The sequence below is a fragment of a genome, unplaced genomic scaffold (genome assembly GCF_019419815.1).
Source record: "Pyrus x bretschneideri cultivar Hongxiangsu unplaced genomic scaffold, Pyrus_bretschneideri_v1 Contig13, whole genome shotgun sequence".
In the NCBI taxonomy this organism is placed as follows: domain Eukaryota; kingdom Viridiplantae; phylum Streptophyta; class Magnoliopsida; order Rosales; family Rosaceae; genus Pyrus; species Pyrus x bretschneideri.
Window position 1 is genome coordinate 2,355,155 of NW_025999424.1, and position 19,871 is coordinate 2,375,025.

Genomic DNA, 19,871 nt, shown 5'->3' on the forward strand with positions numbered 1-19,871 from the left:
CCTCAGGTTTGGATCAATTTCAACTCCTTACAACATCTTTAAAACATTTTAATTTCATACATTTGCTTTCATTTATTTCAATTTCATACATCCGTTTGAAAATCTGTTAAGTAAACCGTTACGTGATGACGTGACAAATATGAGATTCATATTTGTGCTGACGTGGCTGTCAAATTTGTGCCACGTGGTAAAAATAATATTTTTTATGCATTTGAAATATTATAATAATTTATCCTTAAAAAAAAAACAAAAAACCTTAGAAGTTAGAACCCAGGGTAAACAGGGGGCATGTCTCGTAAAAGTGATGGGGGGTTCAGCCACCGTGGGTTCTTCCTCTGAACCCAGGACTCTTGGATCTACATCTTTCAGCAGCTCGAGGAGGGTGAATCCACTGTGCCCTCAATTCCACCCTCGTCAAGCTCGTCTACACCTTAAAATGCCTCAACGACGCAATTGATTTTCCAACATCTTCTCCGAGACTGACACCGATCAATGCACCCTCCTCTTCGCCAATTGCCTCTGGCCGCTCAAAGTCTCCAAGGATGTCAAATCGACAGTGTACAACCTCGAGGGGAAGATGAACGACCGCTGCGATTACCTCTTTGCCAGTAAAACCATTATCCTAGGTTTACTTCCTATTATCTTTAGTTTACACATCTCCTTCTCCCTTCTTCAAAATCAAAAGATTCATCTTTCTCTCTTTCTCCTTTCTTCAAAATCAAAAGATTCATCTTCCTCCTTCGCGATTAATTCGGTCTTTTTTTTTATTTTTTATATTGAGGTCTGGGTTTTGTTCGAGCCATGATTTCCAGCGAAAAAGCGCACGAGAAATCTTCTAAATTGAAAGAGCCCACCGCCTTGCAACCACCGCATTTGTTCTCGAATCTTCAACCCAGTTCCACATTATTTTCTTCCTCGCCTTTTGTTAGATTCTCATCCAAAAAAAACAAAACCAAAAAAGTAAAAGGAAACTAACCTGGACATATATCATATGTTTTCATGGATGAATTGCAGTTGGGTTCTTAGTCTTTATGGTTTTTCTCTAGGGGAAGAGTAAAAAGTCTCGTTGGCAGATTGAACCCAGAAATCTCGGTCTGATGTGACAAAAAGATCTTTGCTTATGGGTTTCTTTTGTTTTGAATTTTTAAGGTTATTTGATGGATTTGAAGACGTTGGTGAGATAGAGATTTTGGAAATTTTTTGTTTTGATGGGGGTTTGCTGGAGCAAAAAAATCAAGGCTAAAAGTCTTTTCAATACAAGTAATGGGGAAGAAGACAAGGTGTTGGTTCAGGGAAGAAGACGGAGGTGGTAGTTCGAGGAAGACGGTTGTTGGAAAATAAGGGGTCAGTTTTGGAGACGAAGACGAGAGGGTGGGACATTTTATAATTAAAAATTATTTTATTTATTTTTTGTCCACCTGGCATAAATTTTGTGGGGCCTATTACAGCCACATAGGCATATAACGGAGAAATTGACGGAAAATCTAACGATTGTATGAAATTGAAATAAAATGAAAGTAAATGTATGAAATTGAAATGTTATAAAGATGTTGTAAGGAATTGAAATTGACCTGATGGAGTAAAATGTAATTTACCTCAAAAAAATTGACCAATGTCCAACTCTCGATTCCGTTCGTTGTATAACTTAAAGGGTGCGTTTGTTGCACCAGACTATCTTAGACTGCACTAGCTTCAGGGACTAAGTTGGACTGACTTAGACTAAACGAAGTTGGACTAACTTAATGAAGCGTTTGATGCAGTGTCGGACTAACAAGCAGGATAATTAACAAACTCTAATATTATATTATTTAATCCATAATTATTAATATTTTATTTTCATCCTTTTTTTTTACCCCTGTATTCCTCCCTTGCCGTCGCATTCTATCCCTCTTTTTCTCCCTTTTCCAATCCAATCTTTTCCTCCCTAGATTAAACCTCTCGATTCCAGCCTCTCTCTCCTCCCTCCTTCTCGATTTCAGTCTGTATCTCTCTCCCCTCCCTCTCTCTCTCTCTCTCTCTTTCTAGCTCTGCGCTAGTCGAATGAAACCCTCACAACTCCATTTTTTTTCGATGAGTTGCAAGTTTCTCAAGGAGTTTTCCAACTAAACCTCGTCGGATTAGATGAGGTTTGCACCACTAACAAACTCTTCCCCATCTTTGGTCCCAGATCCAAGCTTTGCATGCTTGAATCTGTCATAGATTCGAAAAAACCCAAATCGGCCGAGACTTCCAGGCCATTTTTCGGCCACCTCCGACTACCTTTTGGTCTCGATTTAGGTAGAATCGTAATCCCCTTACTCCCATCTTCAATTTGGTATTTTTATATGAAAATTGGTTGTGATAGTCCAATGGTTTTCGAGGGTGAGTGGTCAAGGAGCAGGGCGAGGAGGAGAGAGAGGGAGAGAGGGGACAATCTTAGCTAGTTCCATGGTTTTCAAGAGTTCTCACTAAGACTAGCTAGTCCCTTATTTAGTCTAGGGGAGTGAGACTTAGTCTCATTAAACCTAGTTCCTATCGGGAACAAATATGGGACTGGACTAACCCTTAGTCCTGTCCAGTCCAGTACACTTTAGTGAGGGCAAACAAACGCCCCCAAAACGATCTAGGCTTGCATTGTGTAACAGTGTTAAATATTGGGCCTGGGAATCTTGTGGGAATTTACATTTTGCTACTACTATAAATAAGTTCACAAACTTTATTGTTTTGCATGAAACATGCTCAGCCGCAAATATTGATATTAACTAGAAATTTTTTAGTGTACTAAGAACATTGTCCAATATATTAAGTGTAATATTATAATTAGTTGTAATTTTTTTCTTCAAATTTCACTATTTATATTATTACACTTAGGGCCCGTTTGTTTGATAGGATTAAGGAGGACTGGACTGGACTGGACTATAGTCCCTTGTTTGGTCTGCTGCAGGATTAGGTTTAATGACCTTAGGTGGGACTCGCTCAGATTATACACCTCCTTACGAGGTCTTAACGAGGATCCCCAATTTCGGGCGGACTCGTAAGCCCAGAGAAAATCGTGAGAGAGTGACTTCCTGCTTCACTCCTACCCGCTTCGTCCTCCCATCTACCTCTTCCTCGCGTCCCACAACCCATTTCAAACCCAGATCCTGCCAAATCCGAAACAAAAAAGCAACAAAATTTCCCAAGGTTCCCTTTTCAGAACCAGATCCAACTCCCAAAATTCGAATCCAGATAACCCAGAAAACCAAAAAAGAATTTGCAGTGGGATGAGCTTGAAAATTTCACCCAGAAAACCCAAACCAAATCCAACCCTCATCTTCTACCTTCGAGCCAATCACACATGCACCTCGCCTCCTTCAATCTCTTTCTTGCTATGTGTTTTGACTTTTAGATTTGCAACCGATTTTGTGAGAGGAAGTGAAGAGGCACAAGGCAGGAGGTGGAGAGGAATGAAGAAGCATAAAGGATTTGCTTTGAAAATATCGGTCTGTTCTTCAAAAAATAAAGGTTGTTCTTCTAAAATAAAAGTAAAGGCAGCACATGAAACATTAATTAGGTTTTTAGAAGTTAAATAACTACAAATAATATTTTAATATTTGTTGTTTTGTTGTTTTTGAACGCAAAAGTAAATAAATAATAATAAAAAATAATTAGTCTGTAGTTTAGTCCGATACTGCACCAAACGCTTCACTAAGCTAGTCCAGTTTAGTCTAGTCTAAGCCAGTCCAACTTAGTCCCTGAAACTAGTCCAGTCCGAGATAGTTCAGTGCAACAAACACACCCTTAGTATACTATGTTGTGTTCCCATCACACTGAAAAATGTCTCATATTAACGAGCCAATTTGCCTTTGGTATTATCAAAAGGATTGGACTATCCACATGTACATTTTTACCTCTCACACACCCTTTTAAATTTTGGCCGTCGAATCTAATGAATTGAAAAAAAGTCAATTAACAAAGATTAACACAAGAATATGAGGGGTTGAAGGAGATGTGTGAATAGCATTATCCTTATCAAAGGTAGGCGAAAGTACAAAGCAAAGGAAGAACAAATACATTTAATTTAAACTACTAAATGTATTTTAACCAATTACCATGCATAAGTTGTTATATGCATGTGATTATCTGCGATTAAATTTATGAGAAGGAACAAAAATAAAAAACACACACTAATTATGGCTAGCAGCCCATAATTTTCTTAGCTGCAGCCGCGCGCTTGGACTTTTCCGCCACGATGCCGTCGTTCCCCGCCAAAGCCCGGTACTTGTCCTTCCGCGTGAAGGTGGTGCACTCGTACGACAAGCTCGCAGCGATGTTCCTCTGTATGTAATTCGCCACGTCATGGCTCGACTTCCCGGCACCACAAGTCAGCTCGTAAGGCAGCTTGTTCAAAAACGTCACTTCGTAGGCCGGGCTAGGGTTCATGAAGAAGTAGAACGGGTCCATCCCCTTCCATCCTCGAGCCGTCGTCCCGTGGAACATGCTCATCCGGTTTGACATGGCTACGGGGACGAGCTCGTCTGTCAGCTCAGCGAACAGGGCTGAAAACCGGAGCAAAAATGGTTCCCGGCACGTTGTTCCCTCGGGGCATATGACGAGGTCGCCTTGTTCCAAAAGCTCTTTAATCTGGTTCGCGTCCTTGACCCGGTCCCGGGTGAGCCGGACGGTTTTAATTGGCGAGATGAGCTCCGAGAGGCGCGAGAGAGAGTAGGTCACGGCCGGAATGGGCCGGCCTAGAGCGGTCGAGAGAAAAATCGGGTCGAGGAGAGTGCGGTGGGAGCAAATGAAAAGAACTCCGGTTTGGCCTGTGGATTTCTTGGCGGGAGGTGGTGGGGTCCCTTTGATATACACCCGTACGCCCAACGCCCAAAAAGCGTAGTATACGACGTGCATAGGAAGCAGGGAGCCGGCTGCTACTCGCAAGCAAGCCAAAAGAAAACCGACCGGGATCCAAAGAACTATGAGCAAAGCCATGAGCGGCGATGGCTTCTGAGCCAGCCTTCCGTCGTGAAACACTATCGGTTTTGGCAACTTGTCGTGGCTCACCGCCTCGACTTCCGGCGTAGCAGGAACCACGTAGCTCTCTTTGCATAGCTTCATGAATGGGTAATCCGTTTGCCGATCACCGAGCCCGATATCTGGTGCTGACGAGGGCTCATTGCCAAACGCTTTGGTAAGCGCGTTGGCCTTGGCTTCACCGACCAAAACTCCAGGATTGAGAACCCACCCAGTGGCTCTGCCTCTGTAGGTGTCGATCTCAGTCCCCAGAACCAGGTCAGCACCCAAAAACTCCTTCAAAAACGGCTCCACCATGATTCTGGGGTTCGCGGTCAAAACGCAGCGTTTCCCACATGAAGAGAAGACTCTCCACGTCTCAGAGTGCAAGTCCGCTGAATAGAACTTGGGGAGGACCGCACGCGCCACGGATTCGATGTCGGAAACTCTCATGCCGGCGAAGGTGGCAAAAACCATGACACGAATGCCGGCTGACTCCGATACAAAGTAGTATAGAAGGCCAATGAGTGGAGACGCCAGTAGTAAAAAGAGAAGCCTTAGTATGCCGCCGACCTCGAAGGCGACGAGGGCAAAGTAAGGGAATGAGCTCCGTCCTCTAAGCAAAGTGCCGTCCATGTCCGCCATCACGGTATGTTTTTCGCGACCAATTGACGGGCAGCGGTCGATTGTCGGGAAGGTAGGAAGAGAACGTTCCTCTACAGTGGTGGCCATGGAGGGGAATGAATTTTTTGCCAATTAGACCAACTTGGCTATGGAAAAACTGTTTGTACTAACAATTTTTGTGTTTAGTTAGTGTTAATTTGTTATTAGCACCTGACTAAGGGGGTTTGTATGTGGATATATATATATAGAGAGAGAGAGAGAGAGAGAGAGAGAGAGAGAGAGAGAGAGCAATAGGGTGGTTGCTTGAATGTTTTGGCTTATGAGATCAATGACAGTGTCGCCGAGAGTTCCGAAAACAAGTGAGAAATGGTGAAAACATCATATTGGATTCACCACCCATTTGTCTTGTGTGTGTTGTATTGTGTATGAGGCTTAATAATGAATGAGACAAAGAAAGATGCTAATTATTGTATTAGTGCGTAATATTATGGAGAGGTTTTTTTTTTAGTGTATCTGAAAAATTATAACATGCGATATACTACTTTGTGCTTTGAGCATACATCGACAATGTTGCATTACTTGGAATATGAGTTGCATTACTCGAAATGTGAGTCAATTTACGTGTTGTAATGATTTAGAGTATAACGTAAGTGAATCAATATATAATGCTAACGATGCGAGTCATAAGAAAATTTTCTTCAAAACGGCTAGTATGTAAAGTCATATTATAATAAATATCGACGTGTTATAACATAAATGAACTGACTATATTGTATCATAAACCTCAAAATGATTTTTTTAATAAAAATATTGATCTATTAGTCATGCATGACTCTAATAACGTGAACGTCGATCTCTATCATGTTTTAATGTTTTTAATGCGCTTTGGTGAAAAAAATTGAGGGCATCTTCGTACTTCTCGCCGATGTCTGTCGTGTTGTGGCCTCCTATTTGTCCTTAATCGTACGATGATGGAAGGTCTTTGGTTTGCTCGGCCCAACTGTGGGCCAATAACCGCAAACACTCAAGCGACTTCAGACTGTCATTGATGATACGTAGCTGGAGGGGATGAGGCCCCTCACCGTGAGGGGAGGTTGAAGACTTTCCAGTAGATTTGAAACATGACCCGGTATGTCATGTATGGTATATTGGGCTATGTTTTAATAGCATAGAAAAATCTCTCGGGGAGGAGGGAGTTGAAAACTGCTCGTTGTAAAAGTTGTGGTGAAATATGATAATTTTTAAGGAGTTTTAATGAAATATTTCTAGTATTGTCCATTTTTAATGAAAAATCATGTTTTTACTTTTTCCTAGTACTATTTATTACACATTTCTTTATCATTTTTCATTAAAATTAAAGTTTTTTTTGAATTTTTCGTTAGTTTTTCTTAATTTATATGTGTCGTTTGACAACCATTATATTTTAAGTTTTTGTCAGTTTAAAAAAAAAAAAAAAAAACTCAAACCCAAATCAAAATTTTGAAAAGTGTTTAGTTTTTTATTTTCTGAAAACTAAACCTAGTTAACCAATAATTTTTTATTTTTCAAAAGTGAAAACCGTCGATCATTGATGCTCTCCTTCCTCTCTTTCTTGTTTCTTTCTCTACGAATTTGGATCCAATCAATTGGAAAAGAGAGAGGCCGACTTGAAGCGGGATTCACGGGAGCATAGTGCAGAGCCATGTTCGTCATCGACGCTGACATCAACACCGATAGAGTATGATGATTCATATTCTTCTCAAGGTATGAGAAGAGGGAGGAAGAGAAAGAGAATAAAAAATCCACTCACTATTTTCTTTCTTTTCTTTATGTAAGGGCAAATTTGGGAGTTTGCTGGAGAAAATTGTTTAGTTGGATGTCGGGATAAAACAAATGGATCCAAATAAATTTTCCATTTCTGCTATTAAGGAAAAGTTTATGATAAAACATGAGTGGTGCAATTCATACCCTTCTTTTTATTATACATTCTTTATTAATTTTTATCATTTGATCATCTTTAATTCATTTTGATCGAATGCTCAAAAATTATAAAAAAAAATGTATTTAGCGTTACCCTCAAGTATATTGCAAAAGAAAAAGAAGCGAATGCAACCGTCCAAAAAAAGCAGAATTAAAGCACTCATAAAAGCAGATTATGAAGGAACAAAAGTGATCAAAGTGCCAAGGAGTCAAAATTTTATTTTCAAAAACTGCATTTCCGGCCAAAGTTTCAGACATTTTGCATGTGAAGTGATTGAAAGGACGACACCACTAATGGAGTATTCAATAGGGATGCCACGTTAAGGCAGTACTACCGTACGTGTGGGGCTGGCGCGTCAAGGCAGTGCGTACAATATGTAGGGTTCGTGAGTTAAAATACATGGGACGGTTGGTTTTACGTGAGGGCGAATGACCAGGGTTTTCGTCAGATCCACTTTTGGAAGGATTTTGAAGATTTTTTAATTACATTCGTTTATCGTATATTATGTAATTAGAAATTATTGTAAATTTTTTTTATTTAAAATTAAATATAAACAATAATTGACAAAAACTGATCACACGATGTACGATGAACGGATGTGATTGGAGCATTCGGCAAATGAGGCAAAATGTTGTGCCCGATGTTTGTGTAGGGCTGCCGCATTAAGGCAGTACGTACAACATGTAGGGTTCAAGTGCTTATGGGTGAGTTAAAATACACGTAGAAGGTTGGTTTTATGAACAATGTTTGACTATTCAATAATGAGTAAGAATTCTTATTCAAAACTCTTCATGTTAGAATCACAGAGTTTCGTTCTTATGATCAGAACCTTTCATTTTATGAATTATTTTGTAAAGATTATCTCTTTAGTCAATATATTATAGTAAATATATGGACAATTCTTAATGCTTCTACCAATTCTGTTTATTTATTTTTATACAATTCGATGACTACACGACATTAGTTTTAATTAACTTTTGTAATGTAATCTTTATAAAGTGATTTGTAATATGAACGGTTCTGATCATAAACATGAAATTCTATGAATCGGAAACGAACAGTTTTAAATAGGAACTCCTACTTATTATTTAAGTAGCCAAATAATGTTCCTAGTTTTATTTGAGGGCCAATGAAGTAAATAGTCTTGCCCAATGTTTTTCTCCACAACCTCACACCAATAGAGGGAGAGAGACTTAAGTAATCATCTACAAATTGGATGTTACAGTGATTGTATTCCAAACAAATCGCAAAGGGTCGCGCTTTTAATTTTTTCATATGCCAATGAGTGTTTAGTGTCTTGCCGTGCCATTATAACGTCCTTAAGACCATCTCCAACCTTTGGACTAAAAACCAAATTTTTTAGCCCGAAAAATTTAGTTTTTAGCCTAGAAACAACTTTTCTGCTCTAACCCTTCTGGCCTAAAATTTTAGCTCGGGATTATTAAAGAATAAACTTAGGCTAATTTTTTTCTTAAATCAAAATTTCAAAAATAAATAAATATGTAGACTATCGTAAATTAATTTTATGAACATTTTAATCTAAAAATATTTAAATTCCGATAAATATTGAAAAATCACTAAATTTTTCAGAAAGCAAGCCTTCAACTTTCACTGATCATAAACACGACCACCGTTCCGCCCGCCGCAGTTGCAGTTTTCTTGAGACTTTGCAATGATTTTATCCCACAAAATCTTTTTACTTTGATTTGTGCCAACTCCACCTTCTTTGCTAATCAAAACCCATGCCAAGCATAAAGCAACATCTTCCTCACAGGTCCAATTATGACCTCTAATATGCTTTCTTGCCATGTTGAACAATTTGGAAATGGAAAGAAATGGTAGAAAGATAAATTGGAAGAATTGTAGGAGAAAATTGAGTTTTGTGTGGATATTTGAACAAATACATAGGTATTTATAGAGTTTTTGTGTTAATTTTGAGTTAAATAATTTTTTTTTAATTATTTTAGCCGTTGGATTTAAATTTGGGCCGTGAGATTTTTTTTTTTACCGTTAGATTTGATTATATTCAATCTCAACTGTTAGATTCAACGTATTTTAAAATAACATATTTTTTTAAAATAAAATTTGAATATGGACCGTTGGATCAACCAACGGTCCTTAAATGTTGGCTGTTCGATGCGAAAAAGAGCCGTTGGGCTCGGGGAAGTGGCCGACAGGGGCCCTAATGGGCCCCTTGCTGTCGGGAGCTGAATGGAGGCGGGCCGCATGGGGCGCGTCAACAAGTGGGCGAGTCGAGACTGGCCCAAAGTTTGGCAAGTCCACGCGTTTTTTTGGGGGGGGGGGTATTTGGCCCAGCTTTAGCATTTAGCTTTTAGCCCATTAGCTTGGGTTGGGTGGTGTTTTTTTTTTGGGGGGGGGGCCGGGAGGAGAATAAATGGGGTAATTTGGCATTTAGCCCAAGATTAGAGGAGGTCTAAGGGTAAAGAAACTCGCATGCTAAGTAACAAAGGAAAGGGTGGGGGGGGGGGGAGAATAAATGGGGTAATTTGGCCCAGCTTTAGCATTTGGCTTTTAGCCCATTAGCTTGGGTTGGGTGGTGTTTTTTGGGGGGGGGGGGGGGAGAGAATAAATGGGGTAATTTGACATTTAACCCAAGATTAGAGGAGGTCTAAGGGTAAGGAAACTCCCATGCCAAGTAACAAAGGAAAGGCCAGGGGAGGCAGAGAATAAATGGGGTAATTTGGCATTTAGCCCAAGATTAGAGGAGGTCTAAGGGTAAAGAAACTCCCATGCCAAGTAACAAAGGAAAGCTAGCTAGGTTCCATTTTACACCCCCCCCCCCCTATGCAACGAGTTGAATGAAGCAATTATGTGAAGATAATATGTCATTGAGAACATGAACAATGTCACAAGAATGCTAAAATCCTTTCTCTCGCGCCATCAAAATTCATCAGAAAAATTCAAAATCTAAGTATGGACCTGATGATCGATTTGATTCGGTAGCTCCCTTCTTGTTCTGAGGCACTGCAGACTTGAATGTAGCAAGATCAAACGATTTTGGAATCTCCGGCGGGCGCGTGCTGCGAATGAGAGCCCAATTTACGCTTGCAAAGAAAGGGTGCTGTTTAATTTCTGTGGCACCACGTTTAAATCCCAGTCTCTTTTGAGGGTTCTTCACCAGTAAGCCCCGGATCAAATCCTTTGCAGCGAAACTGACGTTGTATCCGTCCTTAAACTGAAGAGACTGACCGACCACATTGAACAACGTCTCCCGGTTTCCATTCCCTTTGAATGGCGTCCTTCCGTGCAGCAACTCATATAAGAAGATACCGAAAGTCCACCAATCAACTGCGCTACCATGACCGTCACCTCTGATTATTTCGGGAGCTAAATACTCATGTGTCCCGACGAATGACATAGAGCGCGCACTCGTTGGCTCAGCAATAAGTACAGGCAACGAATCCGAATTTCCAAAACCTGTTCTTTCGGTTTTCTCCTTGGTTGATTTGGATCTAAGAAACCGAGGCTTAAAGCAAGAGGGTTGCAAACAAGCAGGTTGAACACAAACGGGTAATTTGCACGACGGATCAATGCATGCAGGCTGAATGCAGTAAGTAGATATTCTACAAGATGGATCGTCGCCGGACTGAATAAGAGTAGGACTCACATAACATCTCAATGATAAATCGAAATCGGAAAGCATGATATGGCCGTCCTCCCTCACTAGCACATTTTCGGGTTTTAAGTCTCTGTACACCACTCCCATCATGTGGAGATACTCTAGGGCAAGAAGCACTTCTGAAGCGTAAAACCTGCAAAACAAAATGCAATTTGATCATAAATCACTATGAATGTAACCAATACTGACATGTAAGAATGTTAAAACATATGACATTGCGTTATAACTGTGAGATAATACCACAGTACAGTACGCGATGTAGGTACATCCATCTCCACGAGAGAGAACAGGAAGGGGGAGGATTTAACGGAATCATAATGTTGGTCTCAAAATTGGTGTTGGCCACACGGCTATCGAGCCAACGGTTTTGAAAAATATTTATATTAAAAGCGCTTTTAATTATTTTAATGTATTTTCGAAATCTTTAAATATGGAATAAGATCATTTTTGAATTCTTATTATAAGAATTTGAAAAATTAATTAATCGTGTTAATTCATTGTACATCTATCGTGTCTTAAATAGTTAGACGTGTGGATACAAGATACTGACGAAAGAACTACAACGTCCTTATTCCTTAATAACATCACGCGGAGAAAATACAAGGACAAAAGGGTAATATCAACACAAATCGACACTAACCTCGCTGCTTGTTCAGTAAAATGCTTCCGGGGCTGGCGCTGCCGCAACGTATGGAGATCGCCGCCGCAGCAGAACTCCATTAACAAGCAAGAAAACTTCTCGGTCTCGAAATTCGAATAGAGGGTCGGAAGAAACGGATGGTCCAGCAACCCCAATATGTCCCTCTCCGTCTGAGCTCTGATCAGCTTCTTCCTCCCCGCCAACATTCCTCTGTCCATTACTTTCATGGCGAAAAAGCAACCCATGCCTCTCAGCTCCGCCAAGTAAACGCTTCCGATGTCGCCGCAGCCGAGCTTCTTCAGTAGCCGGAAATGGCCGAGACCCAAGTCTCCGTCTTTGGAATTCACTGATTGTATCGCGTCCCACCGCGCGTCGTTGCCTTTGTGCGGCTTCGACGGGCAGAAGCTCCGGCAGTTGCCCTCGTTCGGATCGGACAGGCTGGAATTACCCAAGTGACTTAAACTGCTTTTGTCACTTTCGTCTTCGCAGTCAGCATTCTCGGCGTTCTTGTATACTTCTGGAGTTCCATTGCTGCTGACCTTGGTGCTATCGGACCCAGAAACGGTGCTGCTACACATGCTAATGCTTAAGCTGTTTTTGAAGCTGAGATCTTGGAGGCTGCTGATGACGGATTCGCCGGAAGGGGGCGTCTTGTCCATGGTTGAGAGGTTGCGGATAAGGTGTTCGATGAAATGTCAGAGACAAAAAACGCGATAAGAAATGGGGGTTGGTGGTGGGATGGGGATGGATGGGGGTGTGACCGAGGTGGTCAAGGGGAGGACGAGAGAGACGCGGGCGCAAAGAAGGGAGCTGAGCGTAGGGACCCAAAAGAGAGTGTACAAAAACGGTGTTCAAATTTGAAATGAGACTCTGAGTGTGGGAAGAATGGGGTGAGAGAACCAATGTCCATTTTCTTACTCTCCGTCCCAGAAAATGTTACAGCTTGGAGACAAAACACAACACAGAGAGAGAGAGAGAGAGAGAGAGAGAGAGAGAGAGAGAGAGGGGGGGAGGATGAGAGAGAAAGGAACAGAGAATCCCTGTTCACGAGGACGACAAAAGCCTCTCAGATTTTTCTAATGAAATCCAAATTGCAAAAACATATTTTACACCTCCTCAGCCAATACCGTTGTGGCCTTCCCTCTGGTTTGAGTGTTTGGTGCAATGTGATTCTCAATTTTGGGTTGGTGGAAGACATGATATATCGTCACAGCGACATTTTAATGTATATAGGTTTGTGAGTATGAACAGTTTCAATGTACTGCATCCAGAATTGAGTAGATGGTATTTGCTGAGATGGTGAATAGCAAATTTGCCAAGTGAAATTGATGCAGGGGATGCAGTGTGGATACCATTGGATATTCTTGACAGCTGAATGTGGCAGGAGATGGAGAAGGTGATCTGGACAATAATGTCATTTTCCATGTATGTGAATAGATTTTACTAAAAAGAGGCAATTTTTGATTTTTTGAATTTCTGAAACATATTTGCAGAGACCAGAACAAGAAAGGAACTCATTTATTATTTTGTTATAAAAAAGGCAACAAATATCACTATTGTTATAACAAATATTATCTGGATTTTGGAAAGGAAACAATGCACAAAAACTGAGAGGGTCTGGCCAGAATCCTGGGTTGAATTTCTTGATGACCACATTAATTGCACTGATGATTATCTGAGAGTTTTTGTAATATTTCAAGAGAAATGATAAGGTAACTCTCTTTACGTGAGATTTTTTATAGATTTTCTGACATATCACGGTTTAACTTTAATTCTCGTGTCAACATTAGTTTATAGAGAGTCATTTTTGAGTGAGTCTTCTTAACATTTCTTTTATCATATTACACGAATCTTTTGTCATCATTGACCCATTGTCAAATTGTTGTAAAGCTTTTGCCTTTCTGCTTTCTGAGATAAATTTAGGTGCAACCAATTGTATATCCTTCCTTATCTATCTCGCTCTTCACATGACACATGAGATGTATAACATGAACAAGTTTATACTCGGTTTAGATTTTGCACACAAAATGAGAGAAATTTAGGTATAACCGAACTTATATCCTCTTATGTTTAGTATCATTTTGGTATCTCTCTTCATATAATATATCACATGAGGAGAGAAACAGACATATTATCATGTATAATCAGTTTCATAGAATATTTTAACGTATAAAAGAGTGACCTTAAAGTTGGGAATTGAGTGTCACATCACTCTTTTTTCTGCTCAGTCGGCACCGCTGATAATTACTGCCCATCTTATTTTTTCCATGTGGCCTGTTAATGGTGATTTTTGTGTGCAAAAGTAATTAGACATTGTTTTGCTTCTCATGATTTGTCAACGGAGGGTCCAAATGGCAGTTTAAGAATGTTGCTTAAAGGGTAACATAACTATAATCCTGTCTTAATTATCTCCAAAGATTGCCCACTTCAAACCTTGAAGTGCAATCCAAGAAGAAGCACTATTTAACTTTACCTATAAATGTTGCTTCTAAACAAACATTGTATTCCACCTGAATGTACCATGAAGTTGCCTGACTCTGTTGCTGCTTTCTTTCTGTTCCTACTGTGGACTTTCATGTTATTTGGTAATTTCGTTGAAACATACTTTCATGTTATTTGGTAATTTTGTCGAAACATAAAAGTCTGTTTAAGTTTTTAACAGTTCAGTTTTGCCACGGTAGTGAACTCTCGTTTCTCTTTCTGCACTACTTCTCTTGCAAAGGCTACAAAAAAATTGGGAGTACAATACAAAGGAGAAAACGTGAATGCGAAAATCACTTTCTGCTTTTAGAGTAGTTTCATATTTTTCAGTGTCAAATATGTTCTTGATCTTTATTGTATGATAGCATTGAATCAATATCTTCTATTGCAGGACAGGGAATGGCACATACAGTTACATTTTACATACAGAATAAGTGCCCCTTCCCCATATGGCCAGCGACTGCCCCCAACACCGGACAGTCTGTGATAGCTGATGGCGGCTTCTTCCTCCCCGCCGGACATACTCAGCCCATCACTGCCCCGTGGTCATGGAGCGGTCGGATTTGGGCCCGAACAGGATGCGACTTTGTCTCCAACTGCGAGCCTGCTTGCGAAACAGGAGATTGTGGCGGACGATTAGCATGCAATGGACTAATAGGCAATCCACCGGTGACACTAGTGGAAGTTTCGCTTCAAGGCGACAAGGGCAAGCCAAATTTCTACGCTGTGAGCGTGGTTGATGGATATAATCTTCCGGTTGCAATCTCATCAAGGCCGGTGGCATCCAATTGCGCTGTCAGAGGGTGTTTGAAAGATTTGAAAACTTGGTGCCCCGATGAGCTGAAGGTTTTAAACGACGAAGGGGAAGTTGTGGCGTGCAAAAGCGCTTGCTTAGCGTTTGATACAGACTCATTTTGTTGCCGGAATAAGTATGGAACCCCGGAAAAATGCAAGCCGAGTGTGTACTCGAAGATATTCAAAGATGCTTGCCCTTCGTATTACAGCTATGCTTATGATTCACCACCTCCATTGGTGACCTGCAAGGCAAGTGAATATGTTATCACATTTTGTCCTGCAGGGTGGGGTGCTGCTGCGTATACCTCTATGTAGGTAAAAGGCTAGTTTTGCACTTCATTTGTCGTAATCCGGTTTTATATTTGAATGAAGAGTATTTTCATTGTAATAAGTATCAAGTTTTATTTGCTTTTAGTTCTCATGGTTATGTTTATATGTTACGTTTATTTTCGTTGGATCTTCAATTTCTCCGAATTTTAAAAGGGAAAGACCTAGGAGTAGTCAAACAAATTGTTCGAACTGTTCAACTCGACCAGACCAAGCCAAACCAAACCATTTTGAGTAGTTTGGTTCGAATTTTATGTTAAAGCAATAAAATCTTATACGAACAAAACCAAACTAAGCGGTTTGGTTCCTATCGAATTTGACTCTTTGAAACTCACCTAAACAGAACTTAATTGTTGATATTACTTTTATTATTTTGTTAACACTTGCATTGAGTTTGTGTCGAAATTCTCCCCAACAGATTTTTGTTCACAAGCTCAATCACTTAAGTCTCAACCGTTCATACATAAAGAAAAAAAGTGTGAGTAAGCAAAATTATGAGTCGGTATGTGATTTGAAGGTTTAACTGAACCACACGGAATTGTCCCCGGCCCACCAGTAGGTCATAAAGAGATGGGCCTTTGCAATATGAATACGTAGTAAGTGAATACAAGGCCCATTTATGTTTCTAAGCCCATATCAAGATCCAGAACCTTCGCATTAGGGTTTTAACACCTCCGCCGCTGCACTATAAAAATGCTCTCCTAGTCTTCTAGAGCTCCAAACCATCGTCTTCTTCCTCTTCCTGTCACTCTAGGGTTTCTCACCAACTGCACACAGCCACACACTCTCTCCGCTGCCCCCTCCCCTTCCGCCACCCCTCCGCCTCCGCCGCCTCTCTCTCTTTATGTATGATTTAATTAGTTTGTTTTACTTCTCCGATTTTAGGTTTGTGATGTGGAAATTGCGAATCAGGTGATGAAGAAAATACTGCAACAATATGATGGATACGCTCCATTTTCCGTGATTCGTAGTATTTAAGTCTCTGATGATTTCCTTCCACTTCCTATTTTTTGTTGATTTTTTTTTGTTTCATGAATTTCTCAAAAAAAAAAAAAAAAGCAATTTAATTTGAAATATTAGGGTTTTAGGTGTGATATGATGAGGAACTTATTGGTCCGTGTTTCTGATTTAACCGTGACCGACAACCCTTAACCATCTCTGATCGCTCTTCCAATTTTTACCAATTTCAAAATTTCGTTTAAAGTATTTGGTTTTAATTTTTTTTATTTCTGTTTCAATTTTGTGTTGATCTTGCTCTGTGATTACGTGCCTGGAATTGGCAGTATACGCTATTCCGATTCAGAACATGAATGGATAACTCTCAAGAGAAATTATGAGAGCAATTAGTTTCTAATTGTTGTTTAATTTTTGTTTCCGGGGTTAATATTTATTTATTTTACAATATTCTGCTGTGATGATTTCTGAATTAATTCGCATGTCAGACTTCAGAGATTTTGTAAAAAAAAATCAATGAGAATGAAAATTCAAATTATCTGAGCAGAATAATTATCTTGATTTATATTATGATTTTTTTTTTGAATTAGAATTTTTGTTTGAATGTAAAAAAAATGGATATCGATGATGACAAAACGTAAGGCTTGTTTCTCAAGAACATTCGCAGTGGCCGCCTAAGAGCTTTCGCCTTTCGCCGGGCTGGAGAGCTTATGCTGCTTTTTTCCTTCCTTGGATGTCTGAGATTGTTTTCCTTCACAATTTATTTCCTCTTCAACTCCAGGCTCGGATAACAAGAGCTTCGACATTTTGCATAAATTTTGGCACACTCATCACTTGATAATTGCGAGAGACCGAGATTCGAACTCGGGATATAAAAAAAACACATTCGTTATGCACGGTTACTGCCACCACCATTAATTAGTCACGAGTCTGTGACATTATCCTGAAGAGATTGCAAAATTTTGTTTTAGACTCTTAGTTGCTTTGAAGGTTCTTCTTTTTGCTTGCGTGTGCGTATCTGAGCCTGTTTTAGTGTAATTATCGTGTTGGAATAAAGTAACTTTTCACTAAAAAAATAAAATTAGATGGGATGGGTTGATGGGTAAAGGCATAAGTCTTTTTTTTTGCTTAACAAGCATAGCAGATTTTGACTGTTTAACTTCGAATATACGAAAATCCCTCTCCTCCCTCTCTTGGGACAAGGGATGGATAGCTTAGCTAATATGTAGCATCGAAGAATCGATTGCACTGCTCGCGACGACTCGACGGTGTCACTTGCGACAATCCAAACAACGGTTCTCGCGACGAGACCTGGAGGCTGAAAAGCGGTCGCCGAAACGAAGAAGAGCGTCGGTTGAAAAGAAGATGAACAACAACAAATTGAAGAAACAGATTGCTGCAAACAGAAAAGATCGCACAAGAAGAGAAGAAATTGCGCAGAAGAACGGAGCGTAGGATACGGACTTGTAACCTATCCTACTTTCCTTACTTTGGATTTGTAGCCAATCCAGTTCATGTTACAATTTTCACATCAAACATTGGTTGAGTTACAAGTTTAAATTAGTTGGAAACAAACAACCCATCTCGTCATGCCCACCAAATAGGGTCGTAGTGCTTTTAGGAAAAAAAAAAAAGAATACTAATTGGTATTATTCATATCTCTAATGAGAAAATACATTTTTTTTTTTTGAAGTTTGTATACAGCTGTCTATGCTTTTTGCTGCTTTGAACATGTTTTTTTTTTTTTTTTTTCATTTACCAAACTTTTTTTTTAATCAATTTCTTTAAAATAAAACTGTTATCCCAAACCACCCCCTTAATATCATCTAGTTTACACCCAATTGTTTGTTTTTGTCAAACATCTAATTTCATTAAAAATAACACTAATACATAATGAAAACTCCAAAGCAATTCCCAACACTAAAGTTCAAGTCCATCCCAAAACAAGAAGAAAGTCCAAAATCAAATTCCTAACACTAAAGTTCAAGTCCATCCCAATACAAAAATAAAGTCCAAAAGCAAATTTCTAACACTAAAGTACCAGTCAATCCCAATACAAAAAGAGTTCAAAATCAATTGCAAATACTAAAAGCACAAGTCCATCCCAATACAAAAGAGAGTCCAAAAAAAAATTATCCATCCTAATACAAAAAGAAAGTCCAAAAACAAATTCCCAACACTAAAGTACAAGTCCATCTCAATACAAAAGAAAAAGTCCAAAAACAATTCCCAACACTAAACGTACAAAAAGAATTCCCCACATTAAAAGTACAAGTCCATCCCAATACAAAAAGGAAGGGAGTAGCATTTTTTCTCCTTTTTATTCTTCTCTTTTCTTTATTTCTTTTATATTTCAACTGTCACAGTTAAGCTACATTAACATTCTATATTAATTTTTCATAGAAAAAGAAAGATAAAATGGAGAGTGTGAACGAAGGGGAGGGAAGATGATGGAAATAAGAAGGGAGATAATCCTATTCCAAAAACAATTCCCAAAAGGGGTGTGCTATCCACACACATTTTTTTACTTCTCACACACTCCTTGTTAATTTATGTCTGTTGATATTTTTCAATTCATCCGATCTGATGGCTGAAAACTAAAAAAGTGTGGGAGAAGTAAAAAATGGTGTGTGGATATCACACCCTTTCCCAAAACTAAAAGTACAAGTTTATCCCAATACAAAAGAAGGGGTGTGATATCCACACGCCTCATTTTACTTCTCACACACTCTTCTACTTTTCGATCGTCGGATCCGATGAATTGAAGAAGATCAGCGGACAGAAATTAAGAAGGGGTGTGAGAGAAGTAATTTAGGGTGTGTGGATAACACATCCCTAAAAGAATACAACATAACAACCCAAAAAAGTGAGCCCTTAACAATCCTTAGAGTATCAACAGTGAGGTGCTCTATATAGGGTTGGAAAAATGATGGATATATCATATTTTAGAGCTTGGAACAGTTTTTGGGGCTTTATACAAGAATCTCTCCCAATGAGGGACTATTTATTTTCGGGCTCTATATGGGGCTATATATATATATATATATATTTATTTATGTAGTAATTGATTACGCGATAATTTTTTTTTGTTAACTTTTCTTAAATTGACTTTTGGACGTGTAGTTTAAAAAAAAAATTATGAACATTTCAACCTAAAAAAATTCAAATTCTAACAAAGTAAGATTTCATCACTTATTGAACCGTTGGATTAGTTTCCCTTATCTCAATATTCTCTGTTGATTTGTTTATCTAAAATCAGACAATATAATATTTTGTCTCATAACTAAATTGTAATGCCCTTGCAATTTAGGTACGTTGTTTGGTTATGTTTTTAGTTTATGTCTCTAAACTGCAAATGTCATTTAATATGTAGTGTGTTTTTATTTGAAAATTAATAAAAGTAAGCCCTTTTAGTAGAACATCTTATGTCATTTTATGTCTTAAGCATTAAACATACAAACAAAATGGAGGAAGACCTT

At 39.2% G+C, this 19,871-nt stretch overlaps 3 protein-coding genes and 4 non-coding genes across 9 annotated transcripts; 5 read left to right on the forward strand and 2 right to left on the reverse strand.

Annotated features, from left to right (window-relative positions):
• Window positions 1–4,155: 4,155 nt before the first annotated feature.
• Window positions 4,156–5,703, reverse strand: LOC125474842 (glycerol-3-phosphate acyltransferase RAM2-like). Its single transcript, XM_048578950.1, has one exon. It carries the CDS (start codon window positions 5,701–5,703, stop codon window positions 4,156–4,158), a length of 1,548 nt encoding a protein of 515 aa, XP_048434907.1.
• A 4,680-nt stretch (window positions 5,704–10,383) lies between these two features.
• On the reverse strand, window positions 10,384–12,498 carry LOC125474843 (serine/threonine-protein kinase D6PKL2-like). The gene is made up of 2 exons (XM_048578951.1): window positions 11,836–12,498; window positions 10,384–11,328 (listed from the first exon to the last, which is right to left on the reverse strand). The coding sequence occupies exons 1-2, from the start codon at window positions 12,492–12,494 to the stop codon at window positions 10,467–10,469; spliced, it is 1,521 nt and encodes a 506-aa protein (XP_048434908.1). The 5' UTR covers window positions 12,495–12,498; the 3' UTR covers window positions 10,384–10,466.
• Window positions 12,499–13,102: 604 nt separating this feature from the next.
• On the forward strand, window positions 13,103–15,558 carry LOC103928482 (pathogenesis-related thaumatin-like protein 3.5). Of its 3 annotated transcripts, none has more exons than XM_048578953.1 (2): window positions 13,103–13,231; window positions 14,708–15,557. In XM_048578953.1, the coding sequence occupies exon 2, from the start codon at window positions 14,716–14,718 to the stop codon at window positions 15,424–15,426; it is 711 nt and encodes a 236-aa protein (XP_048434910.1). In that variant the 5' UTR covers window positions 13,103–13,231; window positions 14,708–14,715; the 3' UTR covers window positions 15,427–15,557. The 3 variants fall into 3 exon arrangements, with proteins under 3 accessions (XP_048434910.1, XP_048434909.1, XP_009335804.2); XM_048578952.1 differs by lacking the exon at window positions 13,103–13,231 and adding an exon at window positions 13,443–13,547 and having other exon boundaries at window positions 14,708–15,558; XM_009337529.3 differs by lacking the exon at window positions 13,103–13,231 and adding an exon at window positions 13,583–14,420.
• A 785-nt stretch (window positions 15,559–16,343) lies between these two features.
• LOC125475043 lies at window positions 16,344–16,429 on the forward strand. Its single transcript, XR_007256378.1, has one exon. It is a non-coding gene; the product is annotated as a small nucleolar RNA Z199 (small nucleolar RNA).
• Window positions 16,430–16,690: 261 nt separating this feature from the next.
• LOC125475044 lies at window positions 16,691–16,780 on the forward strand. The gene has a single exon (XR_007256379.1). It is a non-coding gene; the product is annotated as a small nucleolar RNA U54 (small nucleolar RNA).
• Window positions 16,781–16,841: 61 nt separating this feature from the next.
• LOC125475045 lies at window positions 16,842–16,942 on the forward strand. Its single transcript, XR_007256380.1, has one exon. It is a non-coding gene; the product is annotated as a small nucleolar RNA R64/Z200 family (small nucleolar RNA).
• Window positions 16,943–17,011: 69 nt separating this feature from the next.
• On the forward strand, window positions 17,012–17,137 carry LOC125475040. Its single transcript, XR_007256374.1, has one exon. It is a non-coding gene; the product is annotated as a small nucleolar RNA SNORD14 (small nucleolar RNA).
• Window positions 17,138–19,871: the final 2,734 nt, after the last annotated feature.